General features: G+C 37.4%; 1 protein-coding gene across 1 annotated transcript in view; it reads left to right on the plus strand.

Moving 5' to 3' along the window:
- The window catches only part of MYO3B (myosin IIIB), a 175,533-nt gene that overhangs the window by 103,772 nt on the left and 46,262 nt on the right, over positions 1-25,499 (plus strand). Inside the window, exons 25-29 of the mRNA XM_010286583.1 lie at positions 602-807; positions 9,203-9,314; positions 10,277-10,439; positions 11,141-11,221; positions 20,491-20,611. Of these exons, the coding sequence (XP_010284885.1) occupies positions 602-807; positions 9,203-9,314; positions 10,277-10,439; positions 11,141-11,221; positions 20,491-20,611 (683 nt within the window). The remainder of the gene's footprint in view (positions 1-601; positions 808-9,202; positions 9,315-10,276; positions 10,440-11,140; positions 11,222-20,490; positions 20,612-25,499) is intronic.

Below are 25,499 nucleotides of genomic sequence, written 5' to 3' on the forward strand. Positions count from 1 at the left end.
TTATGAATAGTCATGATAATGTAACACTATAGTAGACTGTCCAGGGAGATTGTGCGGTCTATATCCTCAGTGATTCTGAAAAATTATTTGAACAGACATGTCCCTGAAATGGTACAGATAGATCTAGTGTTCTCTTTGGGCAGGGGACTGAACTGATAACTTCTTGCAACCCTTTCCCCATGATTTTCTGTGAATTTCTGTGATTGATTTGTTTCACAGTAAAGATTGTTCTTTGGTTGGGGATATTTGGTTGGTCAAATATGCCTACAGCAGAATTATAGTTAGGATATTTTTCAATTAATTTTTTTTAATATGGGTCATCTTCAACTACAGAAATGTGGTATAAGGAGAGACAAAGAGAAAGGTGGAAGAAGAAAGAAATAAGAACTAGAAGAATATTATTTTTTTAACAATTGAAACTTTTAATAGGTTCTGGGTTTTAGCCAAAAGCTTAAAAAGTAATAAAACGTCAATGCAGATTAACATTACAGATTAATATATAATCAAGGATTACATAATGTTTACAAAATACATATCTCCTGCCTAAGTAGTTACATTGCAGTTCTTTAAGTGTGTGCATCTTTTTTATTTTCCTCACTAGTATTCCCTCATGGATCTCTTATCCAAAATGGTTGTTGGACAGCCTCACTTTATCCGCTGCATTAAACCTAACGATGATCGAGAAGCACTGACATTTTCTCATGAGAGAGTCCTACTGCAGTTACGGTACACTGGAATTCTGGAAACTGTCAAAATACGTCAAAAAGGGTATTCTCATCGCATCCTCTTTGAAGAGTTTGTGAAAAGGTAACACTTCTATAACATGACTGTTGTTTTAAAACTCCATTCAACAAAATATATTCTATGTTTAAGTACAAAAGTTCTACAAACATGGGTTTGTACATATATGGTCTCATTCTCTAATGAGAGCAGTGACTATCAGAGATAAAGACTACAAGAGATACCTGAGCTCTAATGGAGAAAAGTCAGTGTGATACCAGCAGAGAGCACTTAGTATTCCATAGTAAGCCTGTCCCGGTGGTTCCCTCAATAGAGGCAACAAGTGGAAATTATGCATCGTGCTCAGATTATACAAGGATTTGGAAGGTCAGTGACCTTCAACCATCATACGAAGAATGTGCACATGCTTAAGAATGAACTGATACAAAAGCTTTAGATTTGGAAATATTTCTTGTATAGCTTTGTAGCCTCCTAGTCATTTATCTTGGAGCTATCATGAATTATAACCAGACCTCTGTTCACCTGAACCCTTGTCCTGGCTACTGTTACTGCCTTTAACACTATTCTCAATCTCAAAAAGTTGTAAGTTTGATTCTGAAAATGCTATTGTCTTTATGATGGGAATATGTTTATATGATCATTATGGCTTCCTCTAGATTTAAAATATGTTTTTGTGTAGTATTTACTGTTTTCCAGTTTGTAGGATTGATAAATAATGGGGCAGAATCAGTACTGTTAAGCAATCAACTACTCAACAGTAGGAACAAGTAGTGAATGGCTAAATCAAGCATTCAGTGATGTTTTCTGAACTAGAGGTTGCTTATCCAGACAATATAGAGTTAATGAATCTACTGAAAGCAAGTCATTTATATGATGCTAGAAGGAAGGAGCTGATTATGTTTTTGAGAAAGTAGCAGCATAAACAGTTTCACAGGCCTTTCTAAAACCCAGAGATTGGGTAAATTTACGTGTGTAAATCAGTTATTTGCGCTTGGAAATCTGTGATCCTTGCATTGAGAGATGTTGAATGATAAACCATAGCTTAATAAATTCATTCTGAAAAATTATGAAATTTTCTGATTTGTAATATATTAGTATCCCAAATGAATATGTAACAGGAAAACATTGGAGAGAGATATCCCAGGAAGATAATTAACGTGTTCATTTGTCCATCAAAGCAATTTAATTTTCAGACATGATCTCCTCCCACCTTTTTTTTTGTGTTACATGACTAATTTTAGTAAGGTCATACTGTTCTAAAGCAGGTTTAACAAAGAGATTAATTTTTGTGATCACTAACGCATCTTTGCAACATCCTGAAGAGACTGAAGGCAGAACTAGAAACCTTAACTTTTATCCAATTTACGCGTAAGTGAACTAAGATTAACTCCACTGAAATTAGTGTAAATTGAGAGGAAATTAGGCCTCCTCTTATCAGTAGATTCTTTTCATTCAAAAGTGCACTGAATTTGAGTACAACCTTGAAAAGCAATGGTAATAAAAGCAGTGCTGACTGTAGCTTTCCATTCCTGCAGATAAGGGCAAGTTGTGTTTAACATCATATTCCCCAAGTTTTTAGTCATAGCTTGATGTAATTCTTTCAGGAAAAAGAGTCGACATGACAAGGGAAGTGGGGGGAGATTTAGCAATTTGCCCAACAGCGCAGAAGACTTCCTGACTTCAGAATATAAACAGGGGGCGGATGAGGGGGTGTTTTTGCTCCTTTGTTCAGTTCGTGCTTTATTTTTAAACAAATTCTATTCTCTTTTGCTGTTGAAAAAAAAAAGAACGAACAACAGTGCTTTAAAAAAGCTATCAATGGAACAAGAAACATTTTTCTTCAACTTACAGGCATGACTAGTCAAGTGTTTTTAGGAACTAAGTAGTTGAATATGTAAAAATGTTAGAGAAAACAGGTCAAATGCTAAACAGATTGGCACTTCTTTGTTCATAATCAGAAAGACATTAGGCAAGTATGAACAAGAGTTTCAAAATGTCAGTAAATGTGAGGATATCAAAGATTTTCTAAGCCAGCAAGTTAATCGGTATTTTGATCCTTTTGAGCAACTGCACAACAAAATGGATGAGCCAGCACTTTTTCTCCCTTGATGTTATTGAACAAATAGGTGTGCTTCTTATCTGCCTGTTCAATAATGCTGTTTTGTAAACTCTTAGCAGGAAATATGAGGACAAAACAATCAAAGGCAGGGAAGAGAACCATTCAGGGTTTATCAGGTGGGAGGTAAACAAAAGATAAAGCTCTGTCTAATGTTACTATTTACTGTCTTCTGTTTTCATGTAGAACAGATTATTTCAGTGTTGCAAACCTGAAGGTAGTTTATTGGGTTAAAAAACAGATGGTGAGGAGAGGACTTAATTGTAACTCATTCACACAATGTTTCTTCAGCCAAATATATAACCATCTGTTTTATGTATATAAATATACATATTCTTTTACTTAAAGTAGGAAAACGTAATCTGCAGCCCCTGTAAACACTGTAGACCTGTCAAGTCTTAGGCACTTTATCTCTGCTGGCCTTGTCTTGCACCCCATGCCATCGTGTGTCTGTCTTACGTGTTTGTTGTGAAGCAGCACGGCCCCTTTCTTAGGCTGGAATCCCAGGTTTCAGACACAGGTTATTAACCTCATCGGGCAACCAGTGTGCCTGGCTTGTGGGGCCGCATAGTGACCAGGCAATGCACAGCAGCTAACGGAGGTGTGCTTTCTAGAGGGGACCGGCACTGGAAGTCCCACTGGATAGGATGCCCCTTGCTATATCCAAGTGCTCAGGCCCTTGGAGCTTCACATGACATGATGTGGTATGCAGGTGTGCTCTCACCACATATCCCCCAACTGTATGTAATATGGCATATTCTGTACCTTGGATTGAAAGATAAGGGACTTGAGAGTCTAATAATGCTAAATGCTGTCATGCTTGAAGTGCCTCATAAGCACATAGGAATGTGTTGAGTTTTGTACAAGTTCATTTAAGGATTGTCTTTTTTCTTCTTCTCTGACCATTTAAGTTCTTTGTACTGCATTAGGATGCAGGATACGCTTTTCTTCTAAGATGGCCTACTCCACAGTAGCCCAATGATGTTACTCAGATCATGCATTCATGGCAATACCAGTGCTATCATTGAGGTGAGGTTGGTTCTGCTTTTTCAGCCTCACAGTGCAAATTTCCATAAGGTCACTGTTGGTACACCTGGAACACTCAGTCTGTAAACCATTACATTTCTCGTGACCCTATAAAGCCTCATTGACCTTACTGAGTCACATTCTGCATTGAGTGGAGCTAGGACTAAAAACTGGTCAAATATTGCAAAATCCTGTAAAACATGTTACCTCAGTAAATGCTTTCTTCTAGCCCCTAAAATTCAGTGGTGATAGACTTGTTTATTATTCAAAATACAAATATTCAAAATTAGGGAAGCACTTAATTAAATTAGAAGTAAATAGGTTTGTTATAGAGAAAAAAATTTTTTGAAAGTTATTTAATGACTCTTTCAGTGCTAAAACTGTGGGTTTTTTTAAACTTTCCAACTCCAGGAAAGAGCAAATGTCTTTTGGAATGTTGAGAATCTCCATACTGTTGCTGGGGGTCTGACTGGAAAGGGATTTTGCCCTCTTGCACCTCATGCTTTTCACATATCATTGTCCATTCTCTACCTCAGGCCAGCATATTTTAGTACAAAGATTTGTTTTAAAGAGAAAAAGGGTTAATCATTACTTTTTTGAGTTAATTGTGTAGAATTGATGCTGCCTTTAAGTCTGGAATGTGAAGGGAACTTAAGTAACAGACACTGGTATAGTAGTTAATGGTGCAGTTCAAATGCTATTTATTGAACTGTTCCACAGTTCACCCTTTAAGGAGGGGAGAGAAGTTGAACCATTTGTTTACGATCAGTTTATCTAATCTAAAACCACCAACACTAAAATGCCTTGGCCATAATCACATAGTTAATGCACAGCATCATTCTGAAGTTTTCCTTATCTTAGCATACTTGGATGTCTTTGATGTTTAACCTTAACTCTGCATGTCCTAGCTTTGCAATTGTTGATCTGGGGATAAACTCAGCTTTTTAAAAATGTTGCTTTATGCCTAATGAGTACTAAGTACAGTTAATCCCATTTTAATGTATCTTTTGTCTGGAATACTATTCATGGCCATGAAGGATAGTTTGTAGTGCAGTGTAATACATAATTCCAGACTTTCCTCAGCTCTGAGAAATTAGGTCTTCTGGAGGGAAATTACTTTTCTCTTACTTAGTCTTACTGCTACTGAGAATGTGATTAGTCAAGTACTTGTAGGAGACATGTAGATGTATGTGTCGTGTAAAAAATTTTCAAGCAGGATGTATAACCCAAGAAAATAATGTGGTTTTGCACAAATATATGCACGTTTGTGAAAAAACACATGAAGGACTATTAACTTTCTTTCCAAAAGTAGAAATAAAAGTATTGGCTTAACATAGAAGAGCACTGAAGTATTCCAGACTACTGAATTTTCTGCTGGAATAACACATGCAAATATTGAAATAAAAAAAATAGAGTTGCGAAATTTTCATCTCATCTGGAAGCAAATGTGATTTCTAGCTCTACTTTTCTGAAATTAAGTATCTGGTTTCTTCTCTTGGTGAAATGTTGCAAATAGAGGTCACTCTGTGATCTCCGTACAGTAGATTTACATAAGTATGATAGAGGTTAAATTAGGCAAATAAATAAAAATTAACAGTTGTAGTTGCATATAGCCCAAAGTTTTGGGTGCATTCCCAGATGTTTTCTCTACCGTCTCACAATGTACAATATTTGCACACTTTTACCAGATACACTAAGGTGAAACATTTTACCTTCCTCCAAAATACTACATATGGTCTGTTGCTGTACAAAGATTTTAGAACAGGTAAGAAAGTTGGATGACCCTGTGTGGCACGTGCTCTGCTGCCATCCTGAGCACATCAAGTCAACTGCTTGTGCATCTGTAGTTATGTGATTCAGTCATGAAAGCATGCACCAGGTAGAAATCAAAGCGTTTACTTACAAAAATACACAGATTTGAGCTTTGTAACACTAATCTAGAGACCTTTTACTGTGCAGAATGCAAACTCCAAAAGCAGTTCTGTTGGAGAAATAATCAAAAAGAAATTGCCAATCTCATATTGTTAGACTTTATTTCTGATGAGTAGAGTAATTTCTGCCTTATTTTTGATGACATAACTGAAAAGGAACAGGAAAACCTGATGTTGAAAATCTGACATCCCAGTGTGTTTAACCAGTTAGAGGAGTCTTCTGTGCAGTGCTTTGATCAATTAAAACATTTGGAGAAACACCATTTAGAGGAAGTTTTATGAAATATTGGGAGACAATATGTTTACATACAGAAACTGGAGTTCTTCCTGTGGATTGTAACGTTACTGTCATTCTGAATGGCTTGATTTCTTAGAAGACAGATAAACTTAAATTTATGAAAACATTTGTTAAAACGGGATTTGGCAAGAAAAATGGGCATTGTTTCATTTATGGTTTTTTTTCTGAGTACCAAAAACCACTACATTCTAGACCATGAAAGAGAGCTAATGGAGAGAGTACTACATTTGAAAGATACTGAAGTTTGTCGTAAACAAAACTGTATAGGCAGGTGTGCAAATTGCATAGTTCAAAAATACATTGTAGTCAGGTATTTGTCACAAATAAGAAGTTAACTTCTCGGTAATTAGAATGTCATTGATAAGATAGTAAGATTCAAAAATTATGAGATCCCCCTTGACTATTTCATTGCATCAGTGCTATCTAAAAACTGTTTCGTGGTTTTAAAATTCCTAACTGCAACATGCCTTAAAAGACGTATGAACAACCAGAAAATGGATATCACTCACGTGAATCTTTCCTTCCTTCCAAGGAAAGGAACTGCTTAAGTTATATACACATGTAAATAACATGGCTATCTGAACTGGCTTTTGAAGCAAACAGCAATTTACTATTAGTGCTACTTCCCTGATGTATCTGTCAAGTATCTGTTGAAATTGTATGCTATCACAAATTGTTTGTGATATGTATATTTTAAATCTGAGTTTTATTAGTGTACCTCATAATACTGTTTGTCTTGTCAAAACTGGCATCATTAAGTTCAGTAATAAGGTGGAGGAAAGGTGGAGGTGTACTTTTTTTCTTTTAAATACACCATGTTTCTCCATACTGACTAAATGGCATGGCTCAGTATTTTGAAACACTTTGCTAAAGAATTTGCAATATCATGTTATAGAGAAAGTCACTGCATTAAAAATAAGTCCGTAATACATAATCTACTGTCATTATTCAGAGTGGGCAATGTCTCCAGTTGGTGAACATCTATGTCACTGGTCCAGGACTGATTCCAGTGCTTCTGCCTTCAGACATCATTTTGTTCCCCTTTGATCTTTATTGACTCTTTTAGTGGTTCTTTTTTCTTTCTTGTGACAACTGGAGCTAATATCTAGAGATTACCTGGAGCTAATATTTGAAAATCATATTCTCCTGATTAAAAAAAAAAAAAACAAAAACACCAAAAAACCAAAAAAACCCAGAAAAGTCTTGTGCTATTCCATTCTTTCTAATTGCTTCTCCATATTCTCTTAATTATGAGGTGGGATATTTTCTTGCCTCTGTGTGGCTACAGAGGAGTCTGGTTCACTGATCAGATTCTTCTCCTTATGTTTTAAAGAACATCTGATGGCTCTTCCCCATGCTATTAGGCAAATGGTTTGCTCATCCTGCCAGCTCCTCTCAAATGCAATGTAAATACAGTAACACCTGTAGAAGTATAATTTAATAAAGACCAAGACAACACATAGCAGCTCATAAATGAGAGCTGAGGTGGCAGTTGCTGCCATCTAACAGTGTACTTGCACTAAAATAAGCCTAAATTTGTAAACTAACTGGCATGTGTTCTTGCTGCTACATAGCATAATTGGTTGCCAGTAGAGTTACTTAAATATTATAAAACCATTCCTTACCATTCATGGTGGCTTCACAGGTAGGGATTGGTCCATTCATTCTTAATTTAGTTCAAACATGTTTGCATCCCTTTTTCATTAACTATTTGCGCAATAATGTTATTTCACATAATTTTTAGGGGCTGTTCTTTGCAAGGGAACATGGACAAAAGAAAAGTCAATGTTGTTTAGTATGGGCCTGCTCCAAAGGCCACTGAAATTGATCATAATCGTTCCAATTAACTGTTCTCCCAAAGCAAACAGAGAAAAGACATCATGCCTAATGACTTACAAACCTAATCATAACCACAGAAATCCTTGTGAGTAAAGGAAGTTAATACATTCATCTGAGGAGTAATTAACTTGTTTTTTCTTTAAAATAGCTGCTAGTTCTCTTTAACCATCAGCACTGATAAAATCCTTGCCGATATGATAGCAATGCCAGTTGTTTTTATTATGCATATACATGACCTCTTCTGGAGGTATGAAACCCAGGTGGGTATTCATGCAGTCTGAGCATCTTACTGTCTGTAAATTACAATTTAGATGAGAGTTGTTTTTACTGTAAACTAATCTTTATTCTTCACACAGATTGGCAGCCTTTGAGCTTCAATAATCAGTCAGTATCGCTGTATCATTGTACTGCCCACCCTCGTAGTGCTGGCCTTTGTCTTCATCGATTGAGGAACCTCAGTCTTTCTATTAGGCATACTGAAGATGGGAAGCTCCCCTGAGTTCCATTGATGGGAGTGATCTTGTTGCTCGAGACCCCTGGACTTCTTATTTGGATTTATACTTCCCAAAGAATGTCAAGGCCATTTATATTTCTTTCTGAAAAATGACTGATACCAGTCAGAAAGATTCTGAAATGCCTTTTTTGGCATTTCTCATAAGAAACAGGCATCAGGTCATGAATATTTTACTTCTGGTGCTTTTTTCTTTCTTTCGTGCAAGTATTTGACTTTTCTCCCACTCAGAAATATGTAAAGGTCCATTGAACACCTCAGGGAGCACTTGCTTATTCAACAGAACTTGCAGACTGTGACAAAGTATGTTATGCAGCTCTATAGATGGCGTACTTATTTTACACCTTATGCAAAATGTTTTAATTTTGCCTTCCTTTCTATTACTCATTTCTAGCACTTTTCCTCCTTCTCTCTGTCATTCATTCACCTGAAAAATCCAGAGCAACCTTGGGTGTTTCCTAAGTTGCACTGGTTTGTGAAAGACCTTTATGGATGATTACACTGACTGGTGATTTCTGGAATGCAGCAGATTCTTGTCACCACTATGGTACCACTTATTTTCCTATGTCATGTGTATGCTCAAATCTCTGTTCACAACAGCAGTGTAATGATTTATGAAGAGGACTGAGTACAAGGGAGAATTTAGTCTATGAGTTCTAGAGATGCAGTTGTGAGCTAGAGAAGAACAGTGAATGTACGTATTGACTGTCAAGTCAATTCTTTGTCATTTGATTTTGCAGGTATTATTACCTTGCATTCAAGGCACACGAGACTCCCCTTGGTAGCAGAGAAAACTGTCTTGCCATTTTGGAGAAATCTAAACTAGACAACTGGATTCTTGGCAAAACCAAGGTAGAAGGTGCTAACGTATTCTCAAGGATGGTGTCCTTTTAGCAAAACATGTCTAATAGTTGTTTGAAAAGTACTGCATGAATAAACAAAAGAGCACAGAATTTGCTCCAGTTAGCCTCCCAGGTTATGGAGGCACCCTCCCAAGCCATCTGAGTTAGTGCTGCAAGAGGAGGGGTGCATTGGGTACCTCCCCAAAGCGTATTCTGCATGTGGCTGCCTTGATAAGGACAATACCTGCTGTCAGTAGGTACTGTCACCTGCCAGTGCTTGCTGTGGTGTAGTGCCTCCCTAAAGTTCTTTCTGCTCTTAATCATGGCATGACTGAAACTTCACACTCTGGCCCATCCTGTGTGCCTGATTAGTACATTATCCATTTGTGATGTTTCATGTGAGATCCTTCTGGCTCTGTCAAGAGCCTTTGTTCATGGCTTAAAATTGAGTGGATGACTTCTCTAAAAAGGATGTTAAACAGTATCTTGAGTTGTTTTGCAGTGCACAAAGAAAAAACAAAGAGAATTTTCCTGCTCAAGACTCATATAAAGTATATGTAAGCACCCATAGGATTTGCCTCCTGAAGCAGAATGCTGTTAGACAATATTGTGTCTAAAAACAAATTCAACCCATGATTTATCTTCCACTGCCAAGAAAGGCTGTATTTCAAAATTATTGATACCTGAAGATCCTGGCCAATTTACTTTGTAAAGGGGGTAAATAGGTGCTTTATTTTGCAGTGGGGTGATTCTAATCAGTGGAATAATGAAATCCCACAAGCACACTGAGAGCAAATCTTTGATTCACAAGTTTGCTATGGTATCAGCAACCAGTATTTTACCAGTTTTCTCAGCAACAGTACCCTAAAATAGGCTGACATAAGACTAATGAAAAGGCAAATACAAGAGGTTATGTTACTGCCTGCATGTGAAACTGATTTTTTTGTTGTTGTTGTTGTTGTTCCATTTCAGGTTTTTCTAAAGTATTACCATATAGAGCAGTTAAATTTGTTCCTGCGAGAAGTTATAGGGAGGGTGGTGGTCATGCAAGCCTATATCAAGGGATGGCTTGGAGCAAGGAGGTACAAGAAAGTCAGAGAGAAAAGAGAAAATAGTGCTGTTACCATACAGTCAGGTACATGTTGACATTCCCGATTTCATTGAGCGTCTTTACACTTCAAGCTGTTAAATTGCATGTACATTATTTATTCATTCATAATAACCAGAGGTGCTTTTTTCTCCAGCTAATTGATGCAAATATTATCTATTTACTCCTAAGGTGTCATCTTAGTATTTGGTAATGTCTTTATTTAAATATTTTAGTATTTTGGATGTGATGCCTGAGCACAAAATGAAAATATTGTTAGGTATGTCTATGCTAGCATGCAGCATATAAATGAAATGCAGTAGCTTGCCCCCTCCTCCCCCATGTATATGAGAATTACAGATAACATACGTCATGGGGTGGGCCTGAGAGAATGATTATGAGTAATTTAGCAGGCTTCCTTATATCGAATTTGGGGAGCTGTGTGAGGAGGGGAGTTCTTGTGCTGACATGGTCATGCACCTTTGCTTTTTGAGTTATGACATCAGTGAGCACATGGTGACAATTAAAATTTGGACGAGTGAAGTGGTGTTTGAAGTTGTGGGGATGTGAATACTGCAGTCATGAACCCAGAGTTCAACATGTGGGTGGGTGGGGAAGAGGTACTGGGGGTGGGGGCTGGAGTGGTTATGGCAGGAGGGATGAAAGTTTCAGCACATCTCTGACTCTCTAGACTCTGTAGCACTTCCTTAAATAAATGTAATTTCCAGCACATGGTTTTGTATTTTTAGCCTGGAGAGGATATGAAGCTCGCAGGAAGTACAAGGAAATAAGGAACAGAAGAACTGATGCCGCTATACATATTCAAGCAGGTAATTAAAACATTATTTCAATTGCCAACACCTATTTTGCTGTGGGTGAATTCATGTATCAGTGTTTATAGCCGAGACATACAGACAGTCCAAACAAAAGCTATCAAAAACATTACTTCTGATGGTTTTTCTTCAATATCAACATGAGTGACAGGTATCATGCACTTTGGCCTTTTTGCAAGTACTTGTCTGGAAGAAAAACATACTGATTAAGCGCTGTTGAGTTAATTCTTTATGATTCTTCTGAGTACAGTCAGTATGATTCAACTATATCTAGAGCTGGTATGAAGCACTGCATTGATTTGACTAAAAGTGTGGATGGGAGGCACTGGACATGCATTTCTCTGTGTCAAGCCCTGATCTTGGCAGGTTGCCAGTTTTTGTTTTGACTGCTTGCTGGGTTTGCCAGCTTTGGCCAATCTTTTGACTCTCTGCCAGACTCCTATGCAGCCATATCAATATGAATTTGAATAAACTTTAAAGAGATTATTGGAGGAACAGGCCCATAGGGCTGTGTAGGTCTCTAGTAGAGAGCAGAGTACCATATGGCACAGAAATCTAAGAAGCAGTACTGTGAACTCAATGGTGTTTTCAGATGCTGCCAAAATGAAGCAGCCTTCAATGTAATACACCTTCCCTGTCCAACCCCAGGTGGAAAGACTGTAGCCCATCGAAAATGAGTTGCAGCAAATGTGTTTATAGATGAACCAAGGTACCACCTTCATTCTACCAGCATCCTGTGCTATAGTTCCTTAAGCTTTGTCACTTCTCTATTCTGTATCATATAGTCTAAAGTCAGTCTGAAAAAGACATGTTCTAAATATTCTTTTACTTTCTTCTCAAGATGTTTCCAGTAAATTAATTTGTTTTTCTTTTGTCTTAAGTTTGCTGCTCTGAAATTAAGCATTGCTGTGACTTTCAGCAGAAAACAGAATACCGGTCTAGTTACGGAAAGCAACAGAGTATCATCAGGATAAAGTAATAATTTTTAGCTTTGCATGCATACTGTTATGTAGAATCATGAACTGTAGCTCTAGGGTCAAATGCAAGATATATTAAATGGAGAACTGTTAAGGAGAAATTTTTTCTCCAATTACAACAAGCACTGGAGGACTGCATAAGCACTCTCTCCCCTTCTTCCTCCCCTTTGTGTTATCATTTTCTATTGTTTTCATGATAGCACAGAGAATAGATCTTAAAGTACCCCCTGCCACTATTTGCTGGAGTATTTACTACATTTACACTTGGCCATACCTGGACTTTGGTTTCCTGACTTACAACAGCCTTTTGCCGTAAAAAGGAAAGTGAAAAAGTTGACCCATTGCTGTCCCACTATTACAAGCTCCTATCTATTACAAGATGAGAGTTATCTCAGGTTCAGGAGGCAGCTGGTGTGTAGCAATATCACTAGGAGAAATTCTGCCTTAGAGTTTTATCCAGACAGATTTCTTAGGCGGATAAGAGATGCATGCTCATTACTAGCTTTTTAGAGAAAGCAACTGATCTGTTCTGCTATTTGCACACATGGGAGAGATTCAGAGCTGTGTTCCTCCCTGCCACCTCTTAGATGCTGCGTTGAACATGGCAGAACAGAGGCAGTGGGAGTGTGTGCATACCCTTGAATTGGACACTTCTGTTGAGCCCTCTGGACCTAATGCTGGAGGAATGCTTTTAGCACTCTTCCCACCAACACACAGTCTTCCTTTGTAACCTGGCACTTGACCGTTTCAGTGATCAGTCTGGGTGAATAAGCATTAGGACTATAGGGTTAAGAGTGACACAGTGCACCTTTGTATTAATTAGGCTGTCTGCTCCTCCTATCTTTGGTGCTGCATTCGAAGGGGTGTAATCATAATAATCCTCAACACATTTCTGTCTGCCTTTGGAAACCTATATCTAGGACTTCATACTTGAAAATTTTTCCTGTGTACATTTTGTCTTCTCTACATGCTAATCATTCTGTGTTTCAAATCAAAGCTCATGCTTGCTAACAGTGGCCATTTTCCAGGTTTTAAAATACACTGACAGTCTTTCTGTTGTTTACATTACACTGTCCAAGTGCCTAGTGACGTGGAGACAAAAGCAACTCCAAATCTCTCCCTCCTCTGCACATCTTATAATGTGAGTGTGTAGTTCAAGGCAGCTGTTCAGTAAAATGGAGTATGATCACCTTCATATTTTTTTTTTTAAAAATGAGCCTTTTCAGGCAGTGAGGTAGATTGTATTGCATTTGTCATCCAGACATTAGCAAAACCATATAATTAAAAAATATGTACTTCCCTCTCCTTTCCCTCCCCCCACTCCCTGCTCAAGCAGGCCTTGAAATTTAGGAAGCATTTGGCTTACATGTTTCTACAGAACAGCGCATATTGAAATTTGTTTTCCTTTCATCTCTTTCCCAATAAAAGCAGCCGCTCGGCTTATCCCTTTAGCTTCCTCAGAACTTCCTTTCAGAATTCCCGATCTATTACAGCACATTCACATACCAGAAACAAGATGCCTTTTCATGCTGTCAACCTTTTTCATCTGAAATGTAAATTAATTCTTGCTGGTACGCTTTGACAGAGATCAAAGTAGGGGTATTAACCTTATTGGGCCTTCTCTTCATCAGAATCAGTTCCAAAGACTGCGAGGGTACTGTTAGGAGGCCAGTCTTCACTGTTATCTGTGGCCCTCCTCCAGGCAGTCCTCTGTCTACAAGTCAGCATTTCAAAGGCGCTGATTTCTTTTGTAAATGACCTTATCATTACTTTAAACTGTGTGAAAAATGATTTGCCTGAATAATTCTTGCAGGATTATCCTGCTCATTTTAATTGTGGGGGGACTTCATTCAGATTCCAGGATATTGTTTAAGTGGTTTTGACAGCAAGTGATCATAGCCTGATATAAAGGAGGAACACAGCTCCTGATTGGAAACCTCTTGACTTGTTCAGATTGTTCATTTCTTGCAAGTCAGTCTTTGAGGTAGGCTGCATTTGCATTTTAAAAATAAACAGATGCCTTTCAAATACATGAGCTGGTGGTCTGGAGATCTCTGTGGGCCCAGCAGTTCACTATCCATTGAAGAAATATTGGAAGCAAAAACAAACTTAGGAAAAAAACAACCCTCGCAATATACATGAGGATACAATTCCTGAGTGTATTATATTACACAAAAAAAAGTCATTATTTCAGATGGGGGAAAATACCCTTGCTAGGAAACAAAATATCTGTGAATTTAAATTAGGTGGGGAAGAAAAAGCTACCCTACTTCAGCATGTCTATATCACAGGTTCTCAGAATACACAGATGTTATTAGACTCATGGCTAAAATGGTACATAGGGTACACAATATCTTTCCTACTTCTTCCAGTCACATTTCCCAAACTGTGAAGGTTAGAAAATGCTAATTTTTAACTCATAGACAAATTGGAAAGAATGGGTTTGAGTTAACAATACTTTGTAAATAGGATTTGTATTGTTTTGATTTACATCTACATAAAAGGAAAAATATTTTGTTAAAATAAAGAATTTTTTAATCATGTTGCCAAATTCACAGCTGGTTTAAGTCAGTGTATATACACTGAATCATTTGACTGAAATGTTGCTGCACTGATTTACCTCACATACAAGCCTCGTTTAGTGTTTCTTTGTATTAGAATAATGCAATAATTAGAATTTAAAACAATAGGTAATACAATTATAAAAGTACATTTTCTAGTTATGATAGCATGTATTTCCATGCAGTGTGACTATTGTCCCAAAAGACTTAAAGGAGGATTTTAATCTGGTTATTTCATTTGTGAACTGACGTTGCCAAAATGCCAAATGAGTGGTGCATGCGATTCACTTAGATCCGAGGTGACATCACTGAATTCATTTTAATTAGGCCCACTTTAGCCATCTGGAATATACTGTGCAGCTCTGGTCAGGACTGAGTTTAACTATGCTTCCAGAGGTGAAAGGCAAATGACTAATCCATTGAGCCACCATCTCCTCCTCCAACACGTGCTCGCACACTCACCATATGTCACATTGTATTGGAAAATTCTTTATCAAGAACTCAAGATTTGGGCTATTTTTTTTTTTAAATTAAGAGTGATGGATGTTCAGAAGAAAACCAGATGAAGCATCCCTTTGTAAATTGCTGCTTTCTGTAACTTCTGCCCATCCGGTGTTGCTTGGTATTTACGTATCTCTAACATGCGCTTCTGGCAAAATACTCTATTTTAATAAAAAAAAAAGAGGGCCTGAGAACAGCTGTAATTTACTATTTTACATTTATAAAAAATGCAAGCTTTCAATAAAAGTGTTACCTTTGGGATTTTCAACAGCAAAGATTTAATATTGGCTTCAAAAGGAAAAAGGAAGTATTTCTTGAAAACCCTGTATTTATTCGTCTATTTATATCACTATGTACATGTGTGTGTACATGTATTCAGCTAATACTGTTGTATAGTTCTAAGAATTACATAAGTAAAATGGTCCAAAAACTTCTAAGCACTTTATAAATATATCTAAATATATATTTTTTAAAATTTTCCTGAAAATAACAACCACTAAGTAGCAGATCCAGTTTCCCTTTTTTTATATGATTAATTTTCTTCTTTTTAACTACATTGTCAGGAACCATTGAAGAGATGTATGTGTTTCTCTTAATGGCAGCTGAACTGGTTCATTGTATTACCTTGATTTCACATTCAGGGTAAACCAGACTGGTTTGTACAGACTGCACAGCTTTGGTTAACGTTACTCTTCCATCTCTTTGTTTTCTGTACTAGCTTAGGGCATTCAGTAATTCTACACTTTTAGTATCTATCTAGTAACCATTAAAAGCCTGCTGCTCATGTGCAAGGAACATATTAGGAAAAGCGAGGTGAGACCTTACGGTTTTGAAGTATGAGGTCCTGTATTCCTCCTTAATTCATCCTTAGCTAAGCTAAGCTCAGAGATGTGAATACATCTGCATTTCCTTTTGGTTTTCTCTCCTGTTTTTGAGGAGATGAAAAGGAGACCATTCTTACTGGTGTTCATGCCCTTGCTAAAATCAGGAGGGGACAACAACAATTGTCAAACAATACATGGGAAAACAGATTCCTTTCGCTTGCTGATATTGACAAAGAGTTTCGCAATCATCTTCACTTTCTTTGACCAAGTCTCAAGGTCAGAGACTGTAGTGCATGGTGATTAAAAATGTACGTCCAAGTGGTGATGTGCATCAGCGACACCAGTCCTGATGGCAGCCTTGGTGAGCCTTCCTAGTAGCCACTGCTTGTTACTGAGAGTTACTGCTTATACTGCTTTCTTGTAACGCTTCTGCTGGAGAACTTAAGACAAGGGTTGGGGTTTTTTGCTCTTAAACAGGCATCACTCAATATTCATCCAGAGTGAGAGGTGAAAGAGGAGAGGTATTCATGGGACTCAACAAAGGATGTCATTCTCCATCTTTTTTACTGTTCATTAGAATTAAATTTGGCATGGAGGGAAGAATCAGATTCATGGGCTCCATGAATCCTCTCGGATGTTGTTAGTTAAGCTGCTGAATGCTCTTTTAACCAGGCAAATTAAGAAAGTGATACGCTGTTTGTAGCAAATCAACTTCTGATTACAAACTGTCATGATATCTTGTCTTCAGCAAGCGTGAGCTTTCATTGCTGAGATGCTGTTATCTACTATTTTAGGTGATATTATAGATCAAAAATGTGTCTGTGTAGAAAATGTCTGCTTAACATGGTTTTTTACGACTGAGAATGAATCCTTCTGCTGTTTAAAATACTACTTCATCTCCTTTTTTTATACTTCTTGTATAGACCTGTGATTGTTTAGCTTTGATCTTTCTACATTGTGCTTCACAATTTGCTCCGTAACTATATATTTCCTATGGGAATCGGAGGGAAAAATGCCTGGACTTTTCCTATCTGGAACTGTGCAACATTTTGTGTAATGTAGATGCCTTGTTACTTAGACCTTAAAATTCAGGTTTTTAACTGCAGGACACCAAATTTCAGACTCCCTGAGGTAAATATGTTCTTGGTTTGCTAGGTGCTGGAGCTGACAGAAAACTTACTGTGTGTGAGAACTGATCAGTCCAAGAAGTAAAAATTCATTTTCTAAATTGTGGCACATAAAACATTTAACACCAAGTTACTAATAGAAGTGCTAAAATTAAGTTCAGTTCCTATATTGCTTTTCAGATCCTGTCATCTTTGGCTATGTAAAAATCAGGGTTAAAGATACTGTTGCTGGAAAGTTTGGAATATAGAGTGGATAAGGTGAAAATGAGGTGACAGCTGGTAATCATTCTTCTTCAATGATGCAGTGATTGTTCATGGAGCAGTAGCAACATGAGTCTGCTAATTTCACACTCTTTGAGCCAAGTGCTTAGTGTCAAAACCAGCACCAGTCAGTAATGCAAATTGCTGTGATGGAGCAGCTTCCCAGCCTCTCAGACTCCCCCAGTAGGATTCTCTGCATATGCATTTCTTTTGAAACATTATAGATCCAGTTAATAAATGTTGAAAAGATGCGGTCCTACTAATGCTCGATGAAGCTTTTGAGAGAAGTTTGTTTATCCTGCTACTTCAGTTATCCCATGAGTCAAAGGGAAAGTAGGAAAAATACAGCCATTTACCTCTCAGATTCAAGGTATTCTAGAAGAATGTTAGAAACCAGCTTGTGGAAAGGTTAAGTTGAAGAGGAGTTGATATTGAAAATATGCATGAAAACAAAAGACAGGCTAAAAACTATGTTTATTAAATCAGATATAGCAGGTTTTGTGTAGTGAATAAGGGAAAGACCAAAATGGTTATACTGACATTAATAAGAGGCTCTGGGAAAAAGAAAAATAATTTTAAAAAATAAAATCACAGAAGGTATATGGGTTTATTTTATAGACACACACATGCAAAGAACTATTAAAAGTTGAGAAATTACTAAGGATAAAACTGAATTTTATCTTATTAGTTCATTTGTTTCAGTGCTTCTTTATCTTTATAGTAGTCCATCGACTGACTGATACTCGGCGTGTTTCAGCTGCAGAGAGGTGGCTGCTGGCCAGCTGTCTCTGCTGCCAATATCGGAGTAGGCTCCTTGTCTGGTCAGTAGGGGATAGTTAAGGATTGGAAGCCTGATCACATGGGGCAAGTGAATGCTTGCCTCTCCTCTGCCAAACAGGCAGACTTTTCCAGTCTGATTATTAAGGGCAGAAAGTTCCTCAGCCTCACAATACCTAAGCTCTGTATTCAGTAAAACACCTCAGCAGGTCCAGCTTCTGTCATGCCTTCTGTAAAGTGAATGGTTATTTATTTTAGTAACCTCTCATTAAAAGGCAATTTTTGCTGCTTCTTACCCTGGAAACCTCAGTAGCACTGAAATGCTTGGATTGTTATGGTGCATTGCATACCAGAGCTTGAATTGTTCAGATGGTTTTAATTTTCTTATATTGCACAAATTAGTGCAACACCACACGTTTTTGTGGAGGTAGGTGGCTGAAAAGACGACCATTAACACTATACAGGAATTAAAATAGAAAAGAAGGAATTAGTTACAGCCCTTTCCTAAGGGAAGGAGCAGATGCAATCGAAATAACTCTATTTTGTTTCCTCCACCATTTTTTCACTACACAAAAAAAACCATGAATGGGGAGCTAAATTTATAAGAGTAGTTAAATGGAAGAAAAGGTAAATCAATTGATTATTTCATAATTTGGTAATAATTGTGGGACTGTAAATTCTTACAGGGTCTTTATTCTCTGTTGTGTAGGTAATGCCTACTTCTAGTGTCTTCATAAAAACAGAGATGTGAGATACAAGGAAAACTTGTTAACCTTCTGATCAACTTCTCTATTCTCAATTTATTCTGTATTCTGTATGTATTCTACCTCCTGATTTCCCTTTGTAATGTACAATGTTATCTTGACCCTGATCCCACATGAGGTTGCCCTAGACCCCATTTCTGTGCCTATCTTACATCCCAGTGTAGGATACTATTTAACTATTTAACCCTGGACTCTAGGAACCCCAATGAGAGGGCTCTTCTCCTCCTTTGGGTAATTAGTCCCCCGACTGACCCTGTGTTTGCACGTTTAGGGTGCTTAACAGCTTTTCCTGGACAGGGATTTTTTTTTTTTTTTTTCCTCAAAATCATAATATTTCCTGATCTTAGCTCCAATTTTCTTTTACATAATGTCTCATTGTTTAAGGTGCGGTCCTGCTAGACTAATAAACAGCTCCTTTCCCTCACAACCCTCAGCCTTCTTATTCAGCAGCTGCTTGTTGTACACTTCAACTATGGCATTGATACTGTACAAGCTCTCTTTATTATTCTGCCATTTCTCCCCTTTTATCAAGGAATTTCTACTTAAAATAATGCTTGAAGTAAACCTTACAAAAAATAAAATTTAACCATTTGTGGTTTTAAAGTGTACATTGCAATACTTTTTAGGCTTTTGTCCGAAGTGCATTATCACTATCTGTGGTTTGTGATGGAGCTTTATTACTAACTGCTCACAGGTGTCAAGGATTCAAGCAAACTCTTGTCAGATAAAACTACAGAAGTAATTAAGTTATTTAGGTACCCAAATCCAGAGACAGTCCATGGAAATAAAGGATGTAGATATCTTCAAAATGTTGTTCCTTGCCATTTTCTTTGCCATTTCACTTCACTGAATGCTTGCTACTTCATTTAATATTTCTAGTGATTGTTTTGTTCTGCTCTTCTTATTGAATGGTATAAATTCCAATCTGTAGGTTTTTTCCCTGATTATTTGTATGAGAGATATTTTAAATGTTTTATTATGGTTACAGTTAATTGAAAAATAGGAGAAGACATTATTAATTTTTCTAGTTTTAATTTAATATATCTGTCCCTGGCTCCTCACCCTCTTACCCACAATAAAAGCAGGTAAAACTTCTGATTCTGTAAAAGTCTGACTAGCTCAAATCATGGGAGTTGTAATTAAAGAAGGTGTTTTGGGAGTGATTTTCTGCTATGTATTTTAATATATTCTCAGCTAGATTTCTACTTAAATTAGACATGTTCTCATTTCGAGGCCTGTTTTCCTTGCCTGGGCTGTGCTAAGTGGTCACTATAACAATGAATGTAAGACCTGTATAATTTCCAGCTGTTGTTAACATTGCAAACATTGGAGCCACCCCTGTGAGGTGCTAAGTGTTCTTCCTGTCCACTGGTTTAGCAAAAGTTGAGGGCATTCAGCTCTGGACTGCAGAGCCAGATGCCAGTCTGCATTTCAGGCTCTGCAGAATTTTTCTCTGATTCGTAACTTTTTTTAGCTTTCAGGGGATATATTGTTCGTAAAAACTACACAAGATTGAAAAACAGCACTGGCTGTGTAGCAGATCCTCAGCTTATGAGCAGCTGCTCTACTTCTGATTTTGGCTGTGAAGAGCACTGGTGAGTTGAATCCTTTGCTGTCTATTATCTAACAAATCATTTTCCACACAATGACATCTGAAAGGAGCAGGCGTGTCATCGTGATTCAGCCAGCTCTTAGGGAATCTGCCATTTTCTGAGGATGAGCACCTGTAGGTTGGCCAGTCCCCCTGCCAGCTTAGTCATCTCAATGTTCTCCCAGTTAGCGGAATTAGATTTATTTGCAGTGCTGTTTGTCCTGGGTTGCTGTCCTGTTTCTGTGCACTTCTCAGAAGTACCCAGAATACTGTAGATAGCGGACAGGATTGCAAGTGCTCAGCATTTCAGAATTGACTGCAGTGCATGTTATTAAATTCTCAAGAGTAGAAAGTTACCCTTCTGTGTCTGTAAAGCTCCGTGCAGACCAACAATGAGATAGGGAAAAGAGCCATAAGAAGCAGATGGACAAGTCGCCAACAGAAAGCCTAGGAATACTCTAAGCCATAATAGTGGTGCCCTTCTCTTTGTAGACAAAAGGGTGTTTTAACCTTCCTTACCAATGGAGTCACTCCAGACCAATGTCCCCTTAACAATTCCTTGGGTATAAGAGGCAAGAAGGATCTGTTACATACTCAGCTGTTGTCAGAATCTCTCTCTCCAACAGTGTTCTAGGAGAGGTAGCTGCGTTTGCTGGATTAATCCATTTGATCAGCAAGTTTCAGTGACTAAGAGTTATGAGATCTCTCCTGCTGTGGCATGGGCATGAGGACATCTCAGTGCTTCTTCCAGTTCTTATTTCTGTTACTTTATATGCTTCCTATATAGCATATAAATACAGATTCTGTTACACCTCTTAAGAGCTCTCTGAGGAAATGAATGACTTGCTTGACTGTAACTAGATGCTGTTACTGAATTCTTAATGGAGAAGGCTTTTTTTTTTAAATAAGTTACCTTCTCCAGAATGATTTTTCTTTCTCTCTGTATGCTTATAACATTAAGTTATGTTAACTTCCATGCTAACTTTGGACAATTTTGTCTGAATAATGTCTGCTACATGCTCTGGTGCATTATTATAGGATTTTGTTCAGATGTAACCACCTGCATTCTTGTAGGTTAATAGTGCTCCAGAATCTCTTCCTTGCAGTATGCTGTTTTCAGCAAGAAAAAGATTCAGGCCATTGAACAAGGAATAAATAAATAGGCAGATAAATAAATAAATAAATAAATGTTTTCAGTAATTATTTTCAGGGAAAAGAATGAGCCCACTGCAATTTACTGTCATAGTTCTGTCTTTGGGTTGCCTCACTGCTTACTGGGGCAATGAGTTTCCTAATTTATGATTCCTTTCAGGTGCATGCAGCTCTTTCTGTTTCTTAAGTACTTAAGGGGTGTCTATCTTGTGATCTCTTTAAAACTATTGATGATCACATGGTCATTTGTTCTCTAGCCTGCACTGATGTTTGAAAGCAAGAGCTAATAATCTGTCTATTATCAGTTTTCTTTGGTATCCCAAATTATAATTACTTACAACGTAAATAGATTTTTTTTTTTCTTCTTTTTAGTGATCTAGAGCTTTCATATGGACTTATTTGGAGACACACAGCCTCTTTAAACTTTTTTCCTCATCTTTTTTTATGTGTAGTTAGCCAGGAATGGTTTTCTTCCCCTTTTGCATTGGACTGTTTCTCAAATTCCTTGTTGCTCTCCAAACAAATGTATTTTTCTGGATTAGGTACAGCTTGCTTAATTCTACATCCCTTGAGACTCATGAATATTTTATGGTTCAGTAACTGTTGACGTGAATTTGGGCTCTATGAAGCACAAATATACAGAAATTTAAGATATTCAGTCACCGAACTTGCACTGAAATCAATGTCTTAAATGCCTTTAGATATCTGCCCTGAAGGTGCCTATGTAAAATACATTGGCCATTCAGGTCTTGCACCCAGTCTTGATACCTGTGCACGATCACACAGATAAATAAATTCATACCTTCTTTTGCCTGGAGTTGCTAAACTGCCATTACTGCTGGCAGTTCTCGAGTTTAACCCCAACAAATATTGCAGATTATTTGCCTAATCCTGTAAATTTCTCAGCAATGTCCTCAGGTTCTAGTGACTTCAGTGAGACTTGAAAATGTTAAGCATTTCACAGGTGATATTCAGAATCTTACAACTAAACCTGATAACTTACTTCCCATAAATCAAGCCTCACTTCTATGTGTAGCTGTTACTTGGCTGTTGTGTTTTAAGCATATGGCTGTTCAGTCATACAGGAAACTTGTCGGAAACAGGAAGGCTGCTGAATAATAGTGCAGATGTTTAACACAGTAGCTGGTAATTTGTCCCTAGAGAAGACAGCCTTACTGTGGCTTCACGTACCATGGAACTAGATTACAGAATAATAAAATATTGTTTTATCTTCATTTCCTTTAATTTCTTTTATTTTTGTTTCTTTTTTTTTTTTCTAACTGGTAGTTTTGGAAAATTAAAAATGAGCTTAAAGGTACTCAGGATCAGAAAGCAAAATCATATACAGTTCTGTTCTGTTGTATGCACAAGAATATAACTATACATTTAAATATATGACAACCTGCTGCTTTTTCAAAGATCTGTTAAAAAAAGAAGTTACAGTGTTGGAATAAATATAAAGCACTCAGTTTTACTAATGAATGAATTTCAAAGTGTTCAGAAGAAATGGGCACTTTAAAAAAAATTAATTCCTTCAAGGAAATTGAATCTCTACACCTAGTTCACACTTTTCAGTCAGTGAATGCAGGACATAAACAAACTCAAGCTAATAAATGACATAGAATGCAAATTAAATGCACACATTAGTTCATTTAACATTGCATGTTAAGTGTTTCCTGCATTTATATGCTTGACTTGAAAACCCATATTAACTGTGTTCAAATGCAGAAATCTTTCCTGTATGAATCTGAAGTCACAAGTAACAAAAGACACATTGAGAATTGGCAAATATCTCTGATAGGAATAGAAATAGGTATAGCAAAGTAATGTAAACTTTAGCAGGGAGGTAGGTTTGTCTTCTTGAAAAAATATTTTTCATTCAGTTCCACAAAGCTGTGGAGTTGCCTGTGACTCCTTCTACTGAAAAAGGGTCGTGGGATTAATTGTACACCTGGGAGACTGACATTAAATCTGAATTCCCCACAAAATCCAATGTGTGTACGTGACACTTGCCAAGCCTTTTCTTGACATCAGCTACTGAGAGGAACCTGCAGACCCGCGTGGCGTGAAGGAGCTGAACCACAGTTGAACCCTTTCCCAAAGTAGCTCATTGAAAACTTTAAAAGGGCAGAGTTATTTTAGAGAGCCAAACATGATCAAGACTAAATTCAAATGAGGAAAATTAAAAACTTTCAGAGCCCTTTTTACAGCCGTGCTGAGCAGCAGATTTACCCTTCTGCACAGGGCTGAGCAGGCGGCAGAGGAGGGAGGAGTGTTACAGGGTTTCCCCTCTCACAAGGCCAGCGCAGACACCAGCCTCGCCTCATACCTGTCTCCATTTTACAATTGGTCATCACGTGAAATCAAAGACACTGCGTTTTGCAATGGCATAGCTACAATTTCAAGTTAGTATTAGGGGTCTCTTGAGCTAATTAGGAATAATCTGTGGAGAAGGGAGAAGTAATTTATAAAACGTCCTGTGGTTTTTAACTTGTTTGACAGATCTCTAGTGAATATGTATTTCATAAATGTCCTTGTTCTTAGGAGGATAATCAGTGACTAAGGGCCTTAATCTATGCTACGTTGTTCATGTTCTTATTTAGCTGTCATCCTCAGGTATCTTTAAATCCCTTTAGAATCTCGCCAAAGCATCTGTAACCTGCGTGTTCCACCATCTTCTTATCCATTTCCCTCCCACATGAAAATTGTGTTAAATAATAATGATCTGATACTTACCCTAGAAAATACTTCCTATATTGTTCTTTTTTTCCTCTAGCTCACTGAACTGTATATAGCTCAGTGACTGCTAAATACCACAATCTAAGTTAGCTATATGTACATGATCAGTGGCCTTATACTATGTACTACAGTAGAAAACTTTGTTTCCACATAGTGACTTCATTACACATGAGTTACGGCTGTAACTATAACAGCGTATCAGTGAGTATCCCTTCCTCACTGTTAAGGATGCATGTTAGAAGATACTTGACATCAACAGCAGTTTACACTCTTGTGTCAAATTCATTCTGATTTTTCTTCTTACATCTTTCTCTCTTTAGCTAGTTGGTATCATGTTCATGCTTCGGTCAGCATACGTTCTCAGAAACTGTTCATTTTAGTAAAACTCTTGACATTCACATGAGACTTAGGTAATCAAGGCTGGATAATAAAGCCTGAACAAAACTACACAGGCATACGAACTTAGGTGTTTGGAAAGTTATAGGCAAAGAATAATTATCAGCGTTTCTCTGTTCTACAGGAAGTACGCATCTGAAAGTCAAATTCCACAAATGTGTTTATTTCTACTTATTAATGGCTTGACAAAGCAGAATCTGATTACTAAATTTGTATCAGTACTAAGTGAGTGATGGTTACAAGGGTTTAAGAGGATTAGAATTAGAAACAGAAGTACATGGACTGTAATAAACCACAAAATGAATGTCAGTCAGTAATGGCACCCTACTCAAAAGTTTACATTGGGTAGTAGCAATGAGGATACATGCTACCTCACATGTGCATCATAACATTTTCTCATCACTATCAGACCCCAGAGCCTTCAGATGAATGCCATCAGGTCCTGGTGATTTACTGCTTACACCTTTCTCCTATTGATCCATAATTTCCTCTTTGGATAATTTCAATTTTTGTCAAGACCACGCTGTCATTTCTTCTATAAGTCATCTTTTGAATATGAATTTTCATTTCTTTCCAGAGTAAAAGCTGTTGTAAAGACATTCTGC

This window comes from Phaethon lepturus, unplaced genomic scaffold, assembly GCF_000687285.1.
Source record: "Phaethon lepturus isolate BGI_N335 unplaced genomic scaffold, ASM68728v1 scaffold2230, whole genome shotgun sequence".
Taxonomy (NCBI): Eukaryota; Metazoa; Chordata; class Aves; order Phaethontiformes; family Phaethontidae; genus Phaethon; species Phaethon lepturus.